The 21,255-nt window shown below is 36.0% G+C and overlaps 1 protein-coding gene across 10 annotated transcripts in view; it reads left to right on the top strand.

Moving 5' to 3' along the window:
• The window catches only part of CHD9 (chromodomain helicase DNA binding protein 9), a 220,747-nt gene extending 200,701 nt beyond the window's left edge, over positions 1-20,046 (top strand). For 7 of the 10 annotated variants that reach the window (XM_077898429.1, XM_077898431.1, XM_077898428.1 and 4 more), the window contains 7 exons: positions 687-959; positions 1,693-1,861; positions 7,884-8,023; positions 8,340-8,561; positions 10,425-10,553; positions 13,060-13,164; positions 16,528-20,046. In XM_077898429.1, the coding sequence (XP_077754555.1) occupies positions 687-959; positions 1,693-1,861; positions 7,884-8,023; positions 8,340-8,561; positions 10,425-10,553; positions 13,060-13,164; positions 16,528-17,409 (1,920 nt within the window). In that variant the 3' untranslated portion in view covers positions 17,410-20,046. The remainder of the gene's footprint in view (positions 1-686; positions 960-1,692; positions 1,862-7,883; positions 8,024-8,339; positions 8,562-10,424; positions 10,554-13,059; positions 13,165-16,527) is intronic. The other 3 variants (XM_077898433.1, XM_077898432.1, XM_077898437.1) reach the window with 1 other exon arrangement.
• Positions 20,047-21,255: the final 1,209 nt, after the last annotated feature.

Below are 21,255 nucleotides of genomic sequence, written 5' to 3'. Positions count from 1 at the left end.
TTGCTTCAGCATCCAACTCTTCATTTCCCCTCAGGTCATGATCTCAGGGTCATGAGATTGAGCCCCACCTGGGTTCTGTACTCAGCATGGAGTCTGCTTAAGATTCTTTCCCCCTCTCGACCTCCTTCCCCCATTGAGTGCACATGCTCGCTGTTGCTCTCTAAAATCTTTTAAAAACTTTTTTTTTTTAAGATTTTATTTTACTTATGAGAGACACAGAGAGAAACAGAGAGAGAGAGGCAGAGACACAGGCAGAGGGAGAAGCAGGCTCCATGCAGGGAGCCCAACGTGGGACTCGATCCCAAGTCTGCAGGATCATGCCCTGGGCTGAAGGTGATGCTAAACCGCTGAGCCACTTGGGCTGCCCTAAAAAACCTTTTTAACAAAAGGAGAACTCTACTCTTACCTAGTTCTCAGTTGTTTGAATTTTTACGAGGAACCTGTATTAACTGTGTAATTATAAAAATAAAAATAACAGAAGTCTATCGTATAATATTTTTGAACTCCAATGTAAATTCGTACTTGAATTCTTACAGAATTATGATATGGGTATGCGACTGTGTATATATACCAAATGTATGTATGTTGTACTGGGATTATATCCATCAAGGCCCTGAGCCATTTCATCTCCAAAGGTCTGTGGTCTGATTGTTGAAATCACACTTTGATGTGGCATGCTCTTCCAGGACCGCGTGATGATCAATCGGCTGGACAGTATTTGTCAAACAGTGCTGAAAGGGAAGTGGCCTTCAGCTAGAAGAAGTTATGATGCCAACACAGTAGCTTCTTTCTATACCACAAAACTGCTGGACAGTCCTGGTGCAGCTACAGAATATAGCGAACCTGGTGTACCCACTCCCCCAGGTGCCGGTGGTAAAGAAGAACATGATCAGTCAACACAGATGTCAAAGGTGAAGAAGCATGTACGAGAAAAGGAGTTTACAGTGAAAATCAAAGACGTATGTTTATTTTTATTGCCCTAGGACCCGATTGCGATTACGTGTGCAGCATGCTTTTTCTGCAAGTGGCTGCCTGCTCTCACTCTTACTTCCTTCACATACTTGTTTTCTGGTATTTGGATTGTTTTCTTTTTGAAATCCAGGTTATTAAACTTGAATATTCTACTAGAAGGATCGTCATTAAATATGTTTCTCTACCTGTACTTCTGAAAATAGTCCTTCTGCCGATCAAGAATGCTTTTCTTAAGCAGTCTGACAAACTCTAATTGTTTTGATTCTTTTATGTAATATTTAAGTGGTATGTTGGTGTACTTTCTCTTTTAAACATTTAGCATGCCCTGTTATCAGTAATATTTCATTTCTCAGTATGATTTTTGAAGCTAAATTGATTACTCCATGTCTAATACATGGGTAACGTTCTCTGAAATGTCATCTGAATAATGTACTTAGAAATGTATGTCCGAAGCTGATAGTACTAGTCATATGAAAAACTGTTTTGCTCAGAAAAGTGTATATAGTACCTGGATTTTTTTCTTTTAAGATGGAAGACTTAATATTCATTATAGAAATGAGTTGATTTTTTTCTTCTTTAGTTGATTTCTGAATAAGAAGAGAACTTGATTAATGTTTCAGGGTTTTTAATTCATTTTTTTCTAAGTAAAAAATTTCTCCTAATAGCTGAAATGAGTTTTTTTTTAATTGTTTCTTTCTTGATAATGGTGTTTGTTAACAGGAAGGTGGTTTGAAGTTGACATTTCAGAAGCAGGGGCTTGCTCAGAAAAGACCATTCGACAGTGAAGATGGTGCTCTGGGGCAGCAGCAGTACCTCGCTCGGCTTCGTGAGCTACAGAGTGCATCAGAGACCAGCCTCGCCAATTTTCCCAAATCCATGCCAGTATCAGGTGACTGTGATGATGATAATTCCCTTAGCATGAAATACTTCTGCTGTCATTTCCAAATTCTCTTTTATTTATTCTTCTATTAAAAATTCATTTGTCCTCTAATGTTGAGGTCTCTTTTATGTCTATAAATATATAATTTTAGGTCTTAATAAAAACCTACTGGGACTTTTAATCTGATGTTTTAAAGCAGGGTGCAGTCTTGTTTTGGGGTCCTAAATATTTGGGTAGAAATAATCTGTCAAGTAGTTTTATACGGGTAAAAGTTCCAACAGCATTTTAATATGAAAGCAGATTGTGAATGTGAAGGCAAACACCGAAATCACATATTAATGGTGATTAGTGGAGGAAGTTAAAATGAGAAGTTCTGGAAAGATTTTAGAGACAGTGTTGTCCAGTGATCTACAGGATACGGGATTGTCATGACTAACCCTGAAAGATAACCCTTCAGTCTCATGGAATATTTGCAGGAAAAAAGATTGTTCCTACCTTAAACAGCCCTTTATATTACTGGGCAGCTCTGATTATCACAAAATTCCTTCTTATTTGGAAGCAAATTTTGCCTGCAGCTAGTTTTCCTTAATGATTGAAATTCTGTCTTTAAAGGTATCACAGAATCAAGCTATTCCTGTCTATATGATAATCTTAACATTCTGAAATCCGTGATCATATCTTCTCCTCTTGTGACTGTGTCTTTTCTGACCTTTTGATAATTTGAATCAACAGTATTTACTAAACACCAAATTGGAGCTATGTGTTGGGTGCTCTATAGGCACTGAGGAAACCATACGAAGTTTGTTTTGTTTTGTTGATCTTGGGCTAATGTGCTTTAATTTGTCTGTGTCCCTTTTAAAGTGTAGGACCAAAAATTGAGAATTTTACTTATGGCCAGCTGAATCTTTAAAAGTACAAGTTGTCAATTAAAGCAGATTAAAGACTTGAATTTCTATTATACCTTCCATTTACATAAGGCTACAGACTCTGTTTCCATATTCTAGTACCCCCAGTTGCCATGCAGTACTTGGAAACATTTCACAAATTCTGTTGTGCTTGTGCACAGTGTATGGAATTCCTATGATTTGGGAAAATAATGCTTTATTATAAGTGTTAAATTGATAACTATTCCCAATTGCTACTATCATGACTTTTTAATTATAAATTACAATTAAATTATAAATTAGTATCATCAGCATTACTTGGTCTCTTACAGATTCATTAACCATTTGTTGTAATTCTCTAGTTCCTGGACTTTCAGACATGTGTAGATTGCAGTTCAAAATAAGTCAGCCATGCTTCTGTTACTGAAGTATAACTTCCCCAAACTGTGCTTTTCATATATTTAGGGAGCTCTTTTTTTAATAAGAAAATGGGAACAGATGGGGAAGATAAGCTATGAACTTTTTTGAGTAACCTACTTGGAGTTTAGAAATACCACTGCTTGAGGCATCTGTCCCGAAGTTAGTTAAGCATCTGTCTTCAGCTCAGGTCATGATCTTAGGATCCTGGGATCAAACCTCGTGTAGGGCTCCCTGCTCAGTGGGGCGTCTGTTTCTCCCTCTCCCTCTGCCCCTCCCCACTGTGCACACACACGTGCACATGTTTTCTCTCTTTATCTCCCTCTCTCTCAAATAAATAAATCTTTATAAAAAAAAAAAAAAGAGGGGAGAGAGTAACTGGGTGATGGGCATTAAGAAGGGCACATGATATAATGAGCACTGGGTGTTATATGCAACGAATCACTGAACTCTACTACTGAAGCTAATAATACAGTATATGTTAATGTAAATAAAATTTTAAAAATACCACTGCTTATACTCTGATAACTTGTTTTTTTTAAGATTTTATTTACTTATTCATAAGAGACACAGGCAGAGGGAGAAGCAGGCTCCATGCAGGGAGCCTGATGTGGGACTCGATCCTGGGATTCCAGGATCTCACTCCCTGGGCTGAAGGCAGCAGCTCAACCACTGAGCCACCCAGGAATCCCTGTACTCTGATAACTTTACTATAAAATGGAATTGACATTTCTATCATCTGAATGTTTTATTTCTGTTGCAGCTGAAGGATGTACAGCCTTTACCTTTAACTCTTAGATAAATAATATTATCTTTAATAGTATGAGCAGTAATTGTAACACAATCTGCAGCAATACAAAATATTTAAAAGCTTCAAGCATTAAAACTAGATAGAGTTATTATCTAAGCATCAGTGCTCATCCATCTTAATAACTGCAAAAGTGAGGGGATCCCTGAGTGGCTCAGCGGTTTAGCACCTGCCTTCGGCCCAGGGCATGGTCCTGGAGTCCCGGGATCGAGTCCCACATCGGGCTCCCTGCATGGAGCCTGCTTCTCCCTGCTTCTCTGCCTATTTCTCTGCCTCTCTTTCTGTGTCTCTCATGGATAAATAAAATCTTTAAAAAAAAAAAATAACTGCAAAAGTGAAATCTAGATTTTTCTTCCAACATGGATCTTAGGAAATCTGTTAACAATTTTTTGCCTTACGTTTCTTATTTGTGAGACAAAGAGTTGGGGTCGGAGAATAGCATTGTTGGGTAGATTAAATAATATATGCATTGTTGGGTAGCATTGTTGGGTAGATTAAATAATATATGCAGACTGACTACTATGAAGCCTGGCACTTAATTAGATGCTAAACCTATGTTAAGATCTAAACTTCACAGGTTTTAGAATTAGATACTAAACAAATTAGTAGAATTCTTAATATCCAGAAGCCTAAGCTCTTTTTACATCTATGTGGGTACCCTCTGAATTTTATCTGAAAGTTTCAAGTAAAGATACAAGTTGAAATGTAATTTAATTAATGGAAGGAATAGTAATATAGCATAAATTACAGTAGGACAAAACTAAAGAGCTCATTAGAGAAACTATCTAGAATAGTGAGCAGAGGATGATAGAGTTGCCAAACAACCTGGGATTGAATTCTCTCATTTACCAGCTGTGACATTGGGCCAGTAACTTAATGTTTCTGATCTCATTTATAAAATAGGCTTAATAATACCTCTGTGTTTTGTGGCTTTGTTTTTGTGAATTTAAGAAAACATTTTTTAAACCTAGTTCAGTGTATGGTACCCAGTAGGCATTCAGCAAAAAGAAGCTATTTTTAATATTGTTATAATTACATCTAAGATGAAGACAATACAAACTTTTTAGAGTAGATTAGGTTAAATTTTCCATTTTGGTTTTTAGCTAAAATCAGTAATGTTTCTAAAAATCACTCAGAAATAAGTCTGAGAATATGGTTATGAATGGTCAGATAGGGTATGTTAATAAACGTACACTTTGTATACAATTATATATACAATTTTTTTTACAGTTTTTAAATTACGTTTATTTAGCATATGTACACATAAAAGAAATCGCCCTCTGATCCCACCCAGCAGAAAATATGCACAAACCCAAGGTATATGTGGAGGGAAGGGGCCCCAGCCCCAAGTTAGTGGTTGGGATGGTGCAATCCTGGGGGTTCCAAGCCCCAGTCAGGAGAGGGCTGGCCCAAAGTAGTGGGCAGTCCCCCTGCTGCCAGCCCTAAAATAAGCGTGCACCATAGCCAAAGGTCTGTTTGAGGCCCTCATAGTAGTACCGCTGCCAACCCTGACCTCTCTTCCTCAGGGGCAGGGATGCCTCTGCCTTCATGCACAGCTCAGTCTCTCCATTCTTGTCAAGGAAGGTCAAGGTGATGGTAGCAAAGTGTCCTTCTGGCCAAGATTTGTATAAAAATTGTATACAATTGTACACATTTGTGTACATTTGTATAAAATTGTGTTTCCTGAGATAATTATATTAAATACTTTCTTATATAACATTGGAATAGCAATAAAGGGAAAGTAAAAAAGAAATGAAAGACACTGTCTGCCTTTCAGTTGCTTGGTAGACAAAGACCTACATGTTAAAATATTAGTCATTAAAAAAAACAAGATAATATGTTTTGCTACACAATGCAGTATAGTTAAAAAATACTGGAGAAGGGGAAAGTCTCTACTGTCTAGAAACTTAGGCAAAGTCCTGGAAGAGGTAGAAGTGAATAGGATCTATAAGAGGAAGACCAAATAATGGCCTTTCTGGAAAGTGACCTTCATGGCAGAGAAGGATGGGCAGCAGGGAATAGTATGGACCAGAGACGCGATACTATGGTTTTGTGATAAGACTGACCTAGCTACTGTGTGAGCTCCTACTGGAGAGAGATTTGTATGAAATCAGAGCCTGCTTAGAAAAGGTGAATGAATCTAGATTATAGGCAACATGAAAACTGAGCTGGGACAGGGATTGAGGGTTATGTAGGAAAGGGGGCTGATGTAAGGTATTTCATTCATATTAGAATGAATAAGAAACCATGAGAACTTATAAAATAGAATGATACTTTTAAAAATGATACTTTGGGAAAGTTGGCTTATTATAGCTAAAATATATGATAGTGAAAATATTTTCAAATCATATTTATAATATTTTGTTAATCTCCTTACAATAAAATTCATTTTGTAGATAATGAAAGGGTTTTTTAAATAAAGTTATATCATATTCCTATTGTGCTTTTATATGCAAACACGGTTTTTAATCATTGTAAGTAGCTATTCCTTACCATATGAATTAAGGTGCCATTTTGAAACTGAGGTGTGGTGAATGTAAATGGCTTCCATTAGGTTACATGACCAGCCAAAGGGCAGCTCCTTATTCAGGGATACACAGTACTTGCTCTAAAAATTCTCTTTGATTGAAAAAGCATTTCTCACTATAAGCTGTGAACTATTTTAAATATCTCATCCTTAATATTTTCTTTTTTTTTAAGATTTATTTATTTTAGAGAGTGGTTGGGAGGAGCAGAGGGAGAGGGAGAGATTGTCTTAAGCAGACTCTACACTGAGCACAGAGTCCAACATGGGGCCCAGTCTCATGACCCTAATATTCACCCTAGCTGAAACCAAGAATCAGATCTTATCCAGCTGTGCCACCCAGGCACCCAATATTTTCTTCTAATAAGAGAGTTGTAGATTTTGTACTTTTTGAGGACAAGAACTGCATTTAACTCATCTTTGAACCATCATAGTACCTCATACCTATGTACAAGCTATTTGATAAATGTTTACTTATTGGGAAAATTGGCTGAATGCATGGAACTATTAGATTCATACCTCTTACATTTTTATTGAGAGTCTACTGAAATGAGGAATGATAAAGGTCAGTTTAATTTGGCAACTAAAAAGTTAGTGATGAAAAAAAAAAGTTAGTGATGATCTTAAAATAGTTTTAAAAGGCTGGCATGGGAAATGGGAACAGACTATGGGACATTGAGAAATGAGTTGTTCATGAAAAATAGGAGTATATCAAAGACCAACCCTTTAAAAGTTTTGAAAGTTATAAAAAGGCTGAAAGAGGTTTATTTTTTGTTGACATGGGCCATGTTTTTAAGTTGAGGAGAAGACTCTAATGCAAAATAAGATATTTTGGCACAAGAAAGTGAAGATACTTGAAAATAATAATCTTTCAGAAAAGGTAGAAATTAGGGGCACCTGGGTGGCTCAGTTGGTTAAGGATCTGCCTTCATTCAGGTCATGATCCCGGGGTCCTGAGATTGAGTCCTATGTCAGGCTCCCTGCTCAGCAGGGAGTCGGCTTCTCCCTCACCCTCTACCTTCCCCCCACTCATGTTCACTTGCTCAGTCTCTCTTTCTCTCAAATAAATAAGATCTTTTTTTGAAAAGGTAGGAATCAATAGGTTCAAAGAAAGAGGGATTTGTCTTGTATATGAGAAAGACATGTTTCTTCCTCTAAAATGGAAAGATAGGTGTGTGAATATCAGAGTAAAAAATTTGAAGAGACAAATCAAAAAGTGGCTTTATAGTTCTCCAAGTTCTTAAATGAGGAATAGGAGTGGTTTTAGCGCAAAAATTACTTGATGTAGGATATGTAAAATAAGAACTAACACTTTCATATATTTAGAAAAATTTCTGCTTTTGATTTGCTTAAGATTTAGATTTTGATCACTATTTTGCATTTTTTTAATATGATTAGGTACTTCCATTCAGTCAACTCTTGGTGCCAATGGAGTTAGATTAGACAACCAGCCCATAGTCAAAAAAAGGCGGGGAAGGAGGAAGAATGTCGAAGGTGTTGACATCCTCTTTTTTAACAGAAATAAACCACCTAATCATGTAAGTAAAAACTACTGATCCTTGAGTCCAAAATTCAATTCTAGTAAATATATATGTAGCTGCTTTGTGAGTATCTTATAGAATAAAAATATTAATTCTGAAATTAGATATTTTTGGATTGTATCTCAGAGGAATCCAACACTGCCCAAGATTTATGAAACTTTTAAATTTGAAAAATTTAGCAAAATTTTATTTTTTTTTTTCAGAATTTTAAACAACTTACTTTTTTCCTCTTCAAAAAAACTTGCTTTTATTGGACCAAAAATCAAATGATAAAGCATTGAAAATAGTATTTTCATTTGGTGTTTTTCTACAGGTTACTTTAGGCTTAAACACCTCACAGATTTCTACAGGGATAAATCCAGCATTGTCCTATACTCAACCTCAAGGAATTCCTGATACAGAAAGTCCAGTTCCAGTTATTAACCTCAAAGATGGGACAAGACTTGCAGGCGATGATGCGCCAAAGAGAAAGGATTTGGAAAAATGGCTTAAGGAGCATCCAGGTTATGTGGAAGATTTGGGAGCTTTTATTCCTGTAGGTGATGGCTTATAAATCTTGATATATTTTATTTTTGTGGTTTATCAAATCTGCAATGATGAAGCATACATTTTTACCCACTTATGTAAATATGTGTTCTGCCCAAGAGTAAGGAAAATGAGCAGAAAAAAATATCATTTTCCCCATGATACAACACAGTGCCATTTCCATTTTTCCATTCTGCATTTAATAATAAAAATTGCCTCCAATATACAGAGTACTGTGTTAGATCCAGTGAGGGTTGTAAAGGTATAAGATTTCCAGTCCTTTTCCTCAGGGAGTTTACTTTAAAATACTAATGATCGGGATCCCTGGGTGGCGCAGCGATTTAGCGCCTGCCTTTGGCCCAGGGCGCGATCCTGGAGACCCAGGATCGAATCCCACGTCAGGCTCCCGGTGCATGGAGCCTGCTTCTCCATCTGCCTGTGTCTCTGCCTCTCTCTCTCTCTCACTGTGTGCCTATCATAAATAAAAAAAATAATAATAATAATTAAAAAAAATAAAATACTAATGATCATATTAAACAAGAAGAGTTTTTTTAAAAAAAGATAGCACTATAAGGCATGTTCATAAAACAGCAGCCAGTCTGATATTGCAGGATATGTGAGAGATTGAGTGGGGTAAAATAGTAACTGGATAGAAAAGTGAATTTAGGTCCAGGCTCTGATGCGATGGGTCTGCCATGCTGAAGAGTGAGCATTCGTCTCTTGAATGTTCTCATTGGTCAGAAATAGCTACAAACATCAAGCCCTGCTTTGTTAAGTTGTAGAGGTAAGCGGCATGGTTTGATGGAAAGAGTTTCATTGCCAGATACTACCACTTGCTGGTTGCATGATCTTGAGGAAGGTAACCCCTCCACACCTTGATTCCCATTTGTAAAATAATAATATCTTTTAATATTGTGAAGATTACTTGAGGGGAGATAAGCAAGACTATTAGTGAGATGAAGAGAAAAGCCCCAACTAGCACAAACATAGATTGTATCAGCACAGAAAAAAATCTGATATTTACGATGAAATCTATCAGGAAAAAAAATAAGGAACTGTATGATTTAGAGGAGGCTGCTCCAGCATTATTGGCAACTCCTTCAAACATTAGGAACACAGTGGTCTGTGAGAGCATTTAAGGAAGGACCTCATTTCAGGAACCAGAATGCATGCAGAATGATAGTGTTTTGATCATACGATGGCCTTGAATATTTGTTTAAATATATAAGGAAAAGATTTATGTAATCCTTTTTAAAGTCATATTTAATATTTTATTATACTGTTGACCCTTGAATACCACAGGTTTGAATTGTGTAAGTTCACTTAGACTTTGATATTTACAGTACAGTACTGAGAATGTATTTTCTCTTCATTATGCTTTTCTTAGTAACATTTTCTTTGCTTGAGCCTACTTTGTTGTAAGAATACAGGATATAATATAAATATAGCATACTACATATTTGTTAATCAACTGTTTATATTATCAGTAAGGCTTCTGGTCAACAGGCTATTACCAGTAAGTTTTAGGGTAATCGAATTAAATGTGGATTTTCGACTGTGTAGGGGCAGTACTCCTAATCCCCATGTTGTTCAAGAATCAACTATATTAAATATTAAAATATTTAAAGCTTAAATATTTTTAAATTATATATTTTATATTATATATTTAAAGCTTAAATATTTTTAAAGTGTAACTAAAGGGTAAATTCTTTATTAGATATATATTGAAGGTAAAATATATGTATCTTCAATATATTATATGTAATTTATATATGTATCTTTAGTATTATAGAATTAAATTATTGGATCAGCTCTTTTATACTGTTTGCACAAGTAAGGATTTTAAAGCAATTTCTTTGGTTATATATTTTAGAGAGTGCAGCTCCATGAAGGGAGGCCCAAACAAAAAAGGCATCGTTGCAGAAATCCTAACAAACTCGATGTTAATAGTCTTACTGGAGAAGAACGTGTTCAACTGATTAACAGAAGAAATGCCAGAAAGGTATATATATATTTATTGTTAATCCTTTATATTTAGGAGAACTTAAGAACACTACTTCATTATGGAATATTTCCTAACAGACATGGAAATGGGTTAAGACTAGCAGCTTTGTGGGAAAAGACATGGACTATAATTTCATGCAATCTAATTTCAGTTCCCACATCTTTGGCTAAGCTGTGGAATAAAATAAACAAGTCACTTTACACACCTGTGCCTAATCAGTGTGGCACTACAAAAGGACACTACCTTCAAAGCAGTGGTTCTCAATAGGGGGCAGTTTGGTCTTCCAGGGACATTTGGCAGTGTTTGGAGACATTTTTGGTAGCTACAACTTGGGAGGTGAGGAGATAGGTATTGGGGAGATGGCAAGCAAGGAGAAGACTGCTGTTGACATCTAACAGGCAGAGGTTAGGATGCTGCTAAACATTCTACAGGATATGGTAGAAGACCCATCCAGAATGTCCATGGGGCAAAGGTTGAGAAACTGATGAAAGAGGTACTATTCTCATCAAGCCATTGGAGATTTACATTTTTATCACTGTAATTTCCTATTAGATGGCCATAAAGTATCTTGTTCCTTTAAATCAGCATATTACATAATTTTCTGACAGGTGAAAATGAACTGTCTTAAACAAAGGTCCCTAAACAGAATAAGGGCACTGTAATATTTCTCTTTCTGCTTTTTTGACTGATGAATGCTAAGAGTCAGTTTTTGCAAATTCTATTTCTAAACCAAATGTTCAACATTTTGTTTCCCCAAATTATTTTTGTTTATGGATTAATAGATGTCTCCTTCACCTCAAAAGTAAACGATAGAACACCTGTGGCACTTTTGTAGGCTTATAGAGCTGATGTTTTTATTATGTTTTTTTATGTGGATAAGCATGTAACAAAATAAAAAAGATGGCCTCAGAATAAGAACAGAAGATTTCTCATTGAGTTTCTTCACTCAGAAATTAAATTACCTTTACAATTGTTTTAAAATTGTTATGTGCACCAATTCATTAAAATTAATACTAATTTGTCCCCAGTTTTATGGAGAGAGCTTATTCAGCTTTTGTTAATGCTTTAAAATGATGTCATAGGGAGATTAGGGAAAAAAACAAGATGATGTTTTAGTAGCATTTTACCTAATTTTGTGCTTACATAGATGATTACAAATATTTGCACTTCTTCATATAACAAAAGTTAGCATTAGCAGATATGAATAAATTAGTCTTAGCCAATTTTAAGGAAATGAAACAGTTTTTTATCTTTACCTGTTAGGTATTAAACACTCCTAATTTTATCTTTAACTGTGGTAACCGGACAAGGGGCCTGTTCATTTCCCTTAATTTGTAGTTATCTATTGTTCTGAGTCTCTAGCATATAGGCTTAAGGATTGAAAAGAATCTACCTGCTGAATCCCCCATAAACCACCCACAGGGCCTCCGTTTAAATTGGAACTTAATGAAAGGGATAACAAAAAGGAGAAGGCAACAGAAACCACAGAGACTAAGACTATAGAAAATACTAAAAAAGAATACTTGTAGGTATTATAAATGACCATATTAAAATCCTGTCTATATCCTATCAAGAAATAGTATATACTCAGAGAGGTCTGGAAAGAGGAATTACAAAGTACCTTTAAACTCTAAAGGAACATTGAATTGGTAGATCCGAATCATTTAAGTTTTAAAATATTTTAATTTCCTACTGATTAGTATATGTAGTTTTTAAATCTTTTCATAATGTGATTAGTTGGTTATATCACTGTTCACATTCCAAAGATGTTTATATTTTTATACTTCAGGGTTTTAATTTATATAATAGATAAGAACATGAGTTTGTGAGACCGGAGTTTGAAAGCTGCCCCTAACGCCTACTAGCTGGCATAGGTGACTTATATAAGTTCTCTGAGGCTTAATTCCTTCATTTGAAAAACAGAAATAATACTATCTCAAGGATATAGTGAGAACTAAAATAAATTTACATACTTAAAGTCCTTAGCATGATACTTGGCATATAATCAGAAGAAGAATTTATTATTTGTTATGTGCCAGATGCTATCCTAAGGCACTTAAATTGTTTCATTTTATCCTCATAAAACCCTGTGAGGGAAGTGTTATTCTAATCGCCATTTTACAGATCAGAAAACTGAGGTTCAGAGAGATTTCCTGGTTTATCCCAGTTCACATAGCTGGTAAGTTTGACTCCAGAGGGTATATGCCCTTAACTAGGATATATTGCTTATCTAGAAGAGCAAGTGAATGGTAGTTATTCATTTTACTATTCCAGTCACTTTACTTAAAGCATTTAAAATTTACATTACCATGTATCTATATAGGATATTAGCAGCACTTTTGGCTTATGGTAGTCCTTTTTAATATAGTAGAGATTGTCAGAGATGATTTAAGAAACACCTGTGTTTTAAGGAAATAAACTCTGTATAGCCCAGAATAAAAGCAAGAAATATCTTCATATTTAATAGTGTTTTTAAGTGTCTAACAATCTTTTTTATTTGCAGGTTGGAGGTGCATTTGCTCCTCCTTTGAAAGATTTATGTAGATTCCTGAAAGAAAATTCAGAATATGGAGTAGCTCCTGAATGGGGAGATGTTGTTAAGCAGTCCGTGAGTATTTCGTAAATACTAACTCACACATCATCTTAAAAATTAGATGCCATTTAGTCAGACTGAGAAAGACAAATACCATATGATTCCACCCGTAAGTGGAGTCTAAAAACAAAAACAAAACAAAAAGCAGACTCAGATCTATAAATGCAGAGAACAAACTGATGGTTGCCAGAGTGGTGGTAGGTGGGGAGATGGGCAAAATGGATGAAGGGGAAATGGAGGTACGGGCTTCCAGTTATGGATGAATAAATCACGGGAATAAAAGGCCCAGCATAAGGAATACAGTCAGTGATACTGAACAACAATGTACTGGGACAGATGGCAGCCACACTGTGGTGAGCGCAGCATAATGTCTAAACCTGTCAAATCACCAAGTTGTACACCTGAAATTTAATATAATGTTATGTGTCAACTGTACTCAAAAAGGAAAATTAGCTGCCATTTAATTATATCAGAGATGAAATTTTAAGAATTAACAGAATAATGTGTAAACATGTGCCAGTGTTGAGTTCACAGTTTTTATTTTGCAGTACACATTGCAAATTACTCAGATGCTTGTTGAATTAGATTGCAGAATCAATATGTACTGATCTGTTTCTATTTTAATCTCTAAAATAACTATTTGACCAAGGCCATAAAGAATAACCAAAGATGTGGGGAAAGAAATATATAAGGATATTCATCAATCATAGTATAGTAGTAAAAAATTGGGAATATATGAATAGCCCATTCATATATTGGAAAGCTGTGCCACTGCCGGTGCCATAGCTTAGCTGATTAAAGTGCCTGTCTAGTTAACTGAAAAACTGTGCCACTGTGCATAAATTATATCAGAAGAACATCTAATGACAAGGGAGAAAAAGGTCACAATATGTTAAACGGGGTAGTAATTAAGCTCTTGGAAAAGCAAAGCCTAACTATGTGGTAAATGCTAAATAAAGAACAGCTATTATTTCTATAAGTGTCCAAATGAAGAGAGCAGGCTATAAACTATGTTCATTGTGATTCTATTTATTTTAGAAATGAAAAGTGGGAAGAATTATAGAATCTGTATATATGCACAAGGGAAAAATGAAATATACTTCCTAAAATGTTAGCAATGGTTTCTCTGAGTGGTGAAATTATGGATGATTTTTTTTCTTTGTATTTTTTTCATTGTCTTGTTTTCTGCAGTGAGCCCTAGTGCTTTTTTTTTTTTTTTTTTTAATTTTTATTTATTTATGATAGTCACACAGAGAGAGAGAGAGGCAGAGACACAGGCAGAGGCTGAAGCAGGCTCCATGCACCGGGAGCCCGATGTGGGATTTGATCCCAGGTCTCCAGGATCGCGCCCTGGGCCAAAGGCAGGCGCCAAACCGCTGCACCACCCAGGGATCCCCCTAGTGCTTTTTAAAAGAAAACAAATAAGTTGATCAGTTCAAAACGAGATTTAAAAATCGTACCATGTAAAATAAATAAGTAAAATAAAAATATATTTTAAAAATTTAGAAATAAAAATAGCACCATGAAAGGAGCACCTAGGTGGCTCAGTTGATTAAGTGTCTACTTTTGGCTCAGGTCATGATCTCAGGGTCCTGGGATCAAGCCCCATGTGGGGTTCTGTGCTCAGTAGGGAGCCTGCTTCTCCCTCTCCCTCTGCCATTCCCCCTGCATGCTCCCTCTCTTGCAAATAAATAAAAACTTTTTTTAAAAGTAAAAAAATAAGAATAGTATCATGAAGGTCTTTGAAACTGCTGTCTAGGTGGGGTCTGGCTGGCTCAGTTGGTAGACTATGCAGCTCTTAACCTCAGGGTTGTGAGTTCAAGCCCCACCCTGGGCATGGAGCCTATTTTAAAAAATAAAAAAAGAGAGGCATTGAAACTGCTGTCTAGAACTGCACTGTCACAAATAGTAGCCACTCCACGTATGTAGCTGTTGAGCACTTAAAATGTGGCTGCCTGAATTAAGGCATATACATATTATATAATAAGTATAAAACACTGGTTCAGGATTTTTTTTAATATGGTTAACATACCATGTGACACTAGTTTCAGGTGTACAATATAGTGATTTGACAAGTTTATATATTATGTTATGTTCACCACAAGTGTAGCTACCACCTGTCACCATACAGCACTACTACACCATCACTGACTATCTTCCTTATGCTGTGCTTTTTATTCCTGTGACTTGGGGAACCTGGGCAGCTCAGTCAGTTAAGCGTCAGACTCTTGATTTTGGGTCAGGTCATGATTCCAGGGTCATGAGGCCAAGTCCCACTTTCGGCTCTGCGCTGGGTGAAGAGTATACTTAGGATTCTCCCTCTCCCTCGGCCCTTCACTGCCCGCCCCCCATAACTGGAGCCTGTGTCTCCCACTCTCTTTCACTCATTTTGCTCATCCCCCCACCCTGGTTTAGGATTTTGAAGACAAAATTTGGAAAAAATAGAAAATATATTTATTTTCATAGATTACATATTGAAATGGTAATGTTTTGGTTAAATAATAAAAAAATTGTGTTAAATAGACTATATTACTAAAATTAATATCACCTGTTTCTATTTTACTTTTTTTTTTTTTAAAGATTTTATGTATTTATTCATGAGAGACACAGAGATAGAAGTGGAGACATAGGCAGGGGGAGAGGCAGGCTCTTCTAGGAGCATGATGTAGGACTCGATCCCAGGACTCCAGGATCATGCCCTGAGCTGAAGGCAGACACTCAATCATGGAGCCACCCAGGCATCCTATTTTACCTTTTCTTCATGCAGCTACTAGAAAATTTTAAATTATGTATATAATTTGCATTATATTTCTGTTGGACAGTGCTGATCTAAAGGTTCTAAATTCCCATCACTTCTAGGAGTTCTGAGCACAGAAAGTCGTGGGAGAATCATTTGAATGTTTTCAGCATGGCTTTATCTCCCTTATTCCCATTATTCCCAAAGTGACAAAGATTCACATGAAGAATATCATTGTAATCTTAACCTTTTACTATGTCTATTATTGTTCTTCTAGCTTGGAAGATGGGCACTTCTGTAGTCTTTTAGAGTAATTAGTGATGTGAAACATGTAAGGGTGTGGAAGTAACCCTCATGAAAAAATGCCTTTGGACCTTCTGTTTGCTAGAACTCTTCTACAAATGTATGCCTCACAGTATGGAAGAAACCTAGAGACCTCTTTCTGCTCTCTTACCCTACGAAAAAATGAGAAGTGGAAGAACTATTTCAAACCACTACTTATAATATGAAACTGGCTATTTTTTCCATAATTGGTTATGTTCTATCAATACAGACTAAAGTTCATGAATAATTACCGATCTTATTGGGATAGCTATTAATTTTATTCTAATATAGCTATTGTTGCTGATTTTTTTTTTCAGGGATTTCTTCCAGAAAGTATGTATGAGCGTATTCTCACTGGTCCTGTTGTGAGAGAGGAAGTCAGCAGGCGAGGGCGACGGCCTAAAAGTGGAATTGCCAAGGCCACAGCGGCAGCGGCGGCAGCAGCAACTGCCACCAGCGCGTCAGGCAATCCTTTGTTAGCCAACGGATTACTTCCAGGTGTGGATCTCACAACCCTTCAGGCCTTACAACAAAACCTACAAAACTTGCAGTCCCTGCAAGTAACTGCAGGGCTGATGGGAATGCCTGCTGGCCTTTCTTCTGGAGGAGAAGCTAAAAACATGGCCGCCATGTTTCCCATGCTGCTGTCAGGAATGACTGGCTTACCAAATCTGCTGGGCATGGGAGGACTCCTGACAAAGCCTACCGAATCTGGAACAGAAGAGAAAAAGGGAAATGACTCGAAGGAGCTAGAAGGAAAAAAAGAAAGGACAGAGAGTCAAAATTCAGAGAATGGGGGAGAAAACTCTGTGTCAAGTTCTCCTTCCACATCCTCTACTGCTGCATTAAATACAGCTGCAGCTGCCAACCCATTAGCTCTTAACCCACTACTGCTATCTAATATACTCTATCCAGGGATGCTGCTCACTCCAGGCCTTAATCTCCATATGCCAACTTTGTCCCAGTCCAATACTTTTGACGTACAGAAAAACAAAAACAATGACTTAGGCTCGTCTAAGTCCCTAGAAGTAAAGGAGGAAGATTCCAGAGTTAGAGATCAGGAAGACAAAGGGGGAACTGAACCAAGTCCTCTCAATGAGAACAGCACAGATGAGGGTTCAGAGAAAGCCGATGCTTCATCTGGATCTGACAGTACGTCGTCGTCATCCGAGGATTCAGATTCTAGTAACGAAGACTGACTCCCAGACTGCACTTAAATTATGAACTGATTTTGGATTTTTTTTCTTTAATTATGAATTGTAAATACCCCAGTGTTGAGTGCATCAATAACTTACTGACCGAACATTTCAGTTATTTGTTTAGAAGTGCAAACTGCTTTCAGAGACGTTTTGCATGTAATATTTCTTAAGATCCATAACTTTCTGAACTCGTATGTACTATCAAATACATAAAGGTGTAAAATTACAACAAAAAGGCATTATAATTTTGTTGGGGGTTAATTTTATGAAAATTATGCTCAATAAGAGTTGTATATTTAATATATTTGCAGTGAACACAGAATACTTTATGCATATTACTGATTTAATTTGAATATAGTTTTACAGCCTCCTTGACACCTATAATTTACAGATCAAAACTCAGCAATAATTTGGGCAGCTAATGAATGTCATGAAAGCTGTAGAATCTACATCACCATCCATTGCTTTAATTACATGAAAATGCTCTAGTGTTGTGATGCACTGCTGACGTTTCCAATTCAGGTACAAGTGTGTTTTAAAGAAGAAATAAGTTTCCCAATCAGCCAATTTAACTGGCTACCTGTTACCTCAGCTGAGTTAGTTTAGGAAGTTTACATTCGTTTCTAATTCTATACTTGTTTTCAGGGGTTTTTTAAACACATCCTATATATCATGTTAATCTGGCAAGAAATAGGACTTGCTTTTTGCTGAGCTTAACTCTGATATCAGTAAAATTAAGTCATAAAAGAATCTTGTGTCATGTGACTTTGGCACCCTCTAGACATACTTAGTTTTACTTATTCAAAGTTTGGCCTCCTATAAGAAATCATTATGTCTCCAATGAGTAATGTCTGTTTCCAGGGTTCAGAAAAGGCAAACTCATGATATACCACTGAGAAGAACCTTCCACACAGCATACTTCATGTAAAAGAAACCGTTTGTTTGCTTTATTTGTGTAGATTTCTATTTGTGTTTTATGTCATGGAAATATTCCAAGATTAACAGATCCTAGTGATAAAGTAATATGCAGAATAGTCTAAATTCATTTCTTTTTTGAGTTTCTAGGTATAAGCAGACTAAATGTTGCCCAGAATCAGTGTTGGGTTGTCAGTTTATATTAAATATACTGAGTTGGCCCATTTTGAATATGCACTTTGAATAATCTCAAAAAATATATACAAGCTATACCCGTAAACCACAAAAATGGAGCCCAAGGCTTCTGATCAATTTCTTAGAACCCTTTCTCATGTAAAATTTGTCCGATATTTGATTTGTGATACAGTTTCTCCTGCTAAAGCTGCTATTAATTCCGACAAGATGTAGAGATCCGCAATCACTTTCATGTACATTTAAAACAATTAGGACTGAATTGGACATAAAATATCATTTACACCCTAAGGAGAGAAAGATGTTAGCATTTTTCTGGTACTTGAATAAGTCAGTGATAAAGTTTGCGAGGGAGTAAATTTAGGGGGGAAAAGTACCCCACTTCTCTCCCACAGGGAAAAAAAAAATCACTTTCAGTGCGTTTTGATAGCACTCTGTTTTGTCATAAATCCATCAAATTCTATTGGACTTTTCCAGTTCTTTACCAGTAAATTATGTTTCTGTATGTAGGATAACTAATCCCTTATTATAGAGACAGTGTTACATGTATTTACAAAATCATGTAAGTTCCATCAAGATTGTATTGACTTTTTTGTATTTTTCCCAAAATAGTACTTTGAATTGATAGTTCTTTATGCAATGTCTTAGCAATAGTCACTATAATGCCCATCCAGGAGAAGTGGGTAGTAATTCTTCATCATGAAAATGATATATTACATATTTAGTATCTTCCCTTTGCAGTATTGCACTTTTGTTTAACTAGAATACACCTATGAGATAGCCAAAGTTTTTCAAACACAGTTAACTTAGTTTGCAGGTGGGGTATTTCAACACCATCCATATTTCCCTCTCTCCCTCTAGTTCTACCCACATAATCTTTATTCCTTTCTTTCCCCCAATTAAAAAAAAAAAAAGGGAAAAAAAAGCCCTAGATCTTGTCACTAAAAATCTAATTTATATCAAATTTATGAGATAAAGTATTTTCCTAAGTATGATCAAATGAATTTGGTTAACATCTTAGTGATTCTCTTTCTATGTAATAAGGCAATTGCAGTTGTCAAAGCATTAAGGCTAATACTAACTTTAAACTTTCTCTTGGGTTTCAAGTCACTTCTATTTAGTATTGATTGGGGAAAAGTCCAGCTGTCAGCTTAAAAAAATGCAAATATGGTTGTGTAAAGTTAAGGGTTATAAGGAAAAAAAAAATCAGTAGAATTACATAATACTAAAGTTGCAGTTGAAAGGATATCCAAGTATGTGTTGGTAGTTACTAAAAGAATTATAGCTGTTATTGCCTTGTATTTATAGCCCTTGTTTCAGGTTTCATGATTCAAGTCTTAGTCCAATTTTTCTTTTGGACATTTGCAATATTTACCAGTTGTGTTTTGTGTAGTCTGAATTTGCTTTCTGTAGTTGAGCAAACGTCTTAAAAAGTCATTTGTAATTTATTAAATTACTTTCTATGATGTTCTATAGAGCAAATGGAAGTTTAATTATTTTTTATTAAACATATTCTTTGACTACCCATGATGTCAGCCTCTGTACATGACAATACTCCTTTTTCTAACTGACTTTTGTCTGTAATTTATCTTAATTCATTTGTGAAAGCAACCGTAGTCCTAAATCTCTAAAAGGAAAGTATACCTCGGAAGAATTTTTAAAAGACAGAAGTTGGCCATAACTATATCCACAATATCATTATTTCCTTAAGTTTTCTTCTCCTGACCTTTAAAATTGTCCAGAAAGATGTACATAACCTCATAAAGGAGTATGTTTTGGATATGTGATTATTTCTCCCCTTGGTCTCAAGAGTCTTTCCTAATTCATCACTATTGTTTTCAGTGTTTTTGTAAACATGAAAGAAATTTAGTATTACCCTAATTAGAAAGGTAGAACAGTAGAGTCTCATCATGCACTCATTTAACTTAGAACCCATTCAACTATACTTTCATGCTTAGGAAAACTTTGTTTTTGTACAATATAGCATGTAAACACAAGCCAACTACTTTGTCTAGTGCTCACCCAGAGGAACAGTAATCTATCTGTACCAGTGCTAGAGGAAGAACTGGCTATGTTAGATGTTTTTGAAAGAAGATACACTATGTACAAAACAATGTATTCTGTAGTTTGTGAGCTATAGGAGAGAGAGTGATTTTTTGACTACAGGTAAATGTTCATCTTCTGCAACAAATTTAGAACTTAGTCTCTCCATAAATACAACTCCAGCACATAAGCTATTTATTTTAAAATGCAGAAAAGCACAAAGAAAAAATACTGAAATCATCATAAACCCACACTGAGATAAATACTGTTCATACAGACATCCAGTGTTTTTATATGTGTGTTATCTACATGTAGTGGGTTGAATCGTGTCGTACAAAAATTTATTCAACCCAAAACCTCAGTATGTGACCTTATTCGGAAATAGGGTCCTAGCGTGTGTAATTAGTTATGATGCCATTATACTAGTCGGGGTGGGCCCCAAGTCCAATAACTGGTTCCTGATAACAAGAGAGGACAAAGGGAAGAAAGTCAAGGGCCAGGCAGCAGAGATTGGAGTAATACAGATGCAAGCCAAGGAACACCCCAGGATTGTCAGCAATGCCAGAAGCTAGGAGAGCAGCAGATTCTCCTTCAGAGCCTCCAGAAGGAAGCAAGCTGGCCAACACCTTGATTTTGGACTTCTGGCCTGAATTGTGGGAGAATAAATTTCTGTTGTTCTCAGCCACTCTGTTTGTG

The sequence above is a fragment of the Canis aureus genome, chromosome 5 (genome assembly GCF_053574225.1).
Source record: "Canis aureus isolate CA01 chromosome 5, VMU_Caureus_v.1.0, whole genome shotgun sequence".
Classification (NCBI taxonomy): domain Eukaryota; kingdom Metazoa; phylum Chordata; class Mammalia; order Carnivora; family Canidae; genus Canis; species Canis aureus.
Note: the sequence above shows the minus strand (reverse complement) of the source record. Positions and strands in the feature narration are given on the sequence as shown.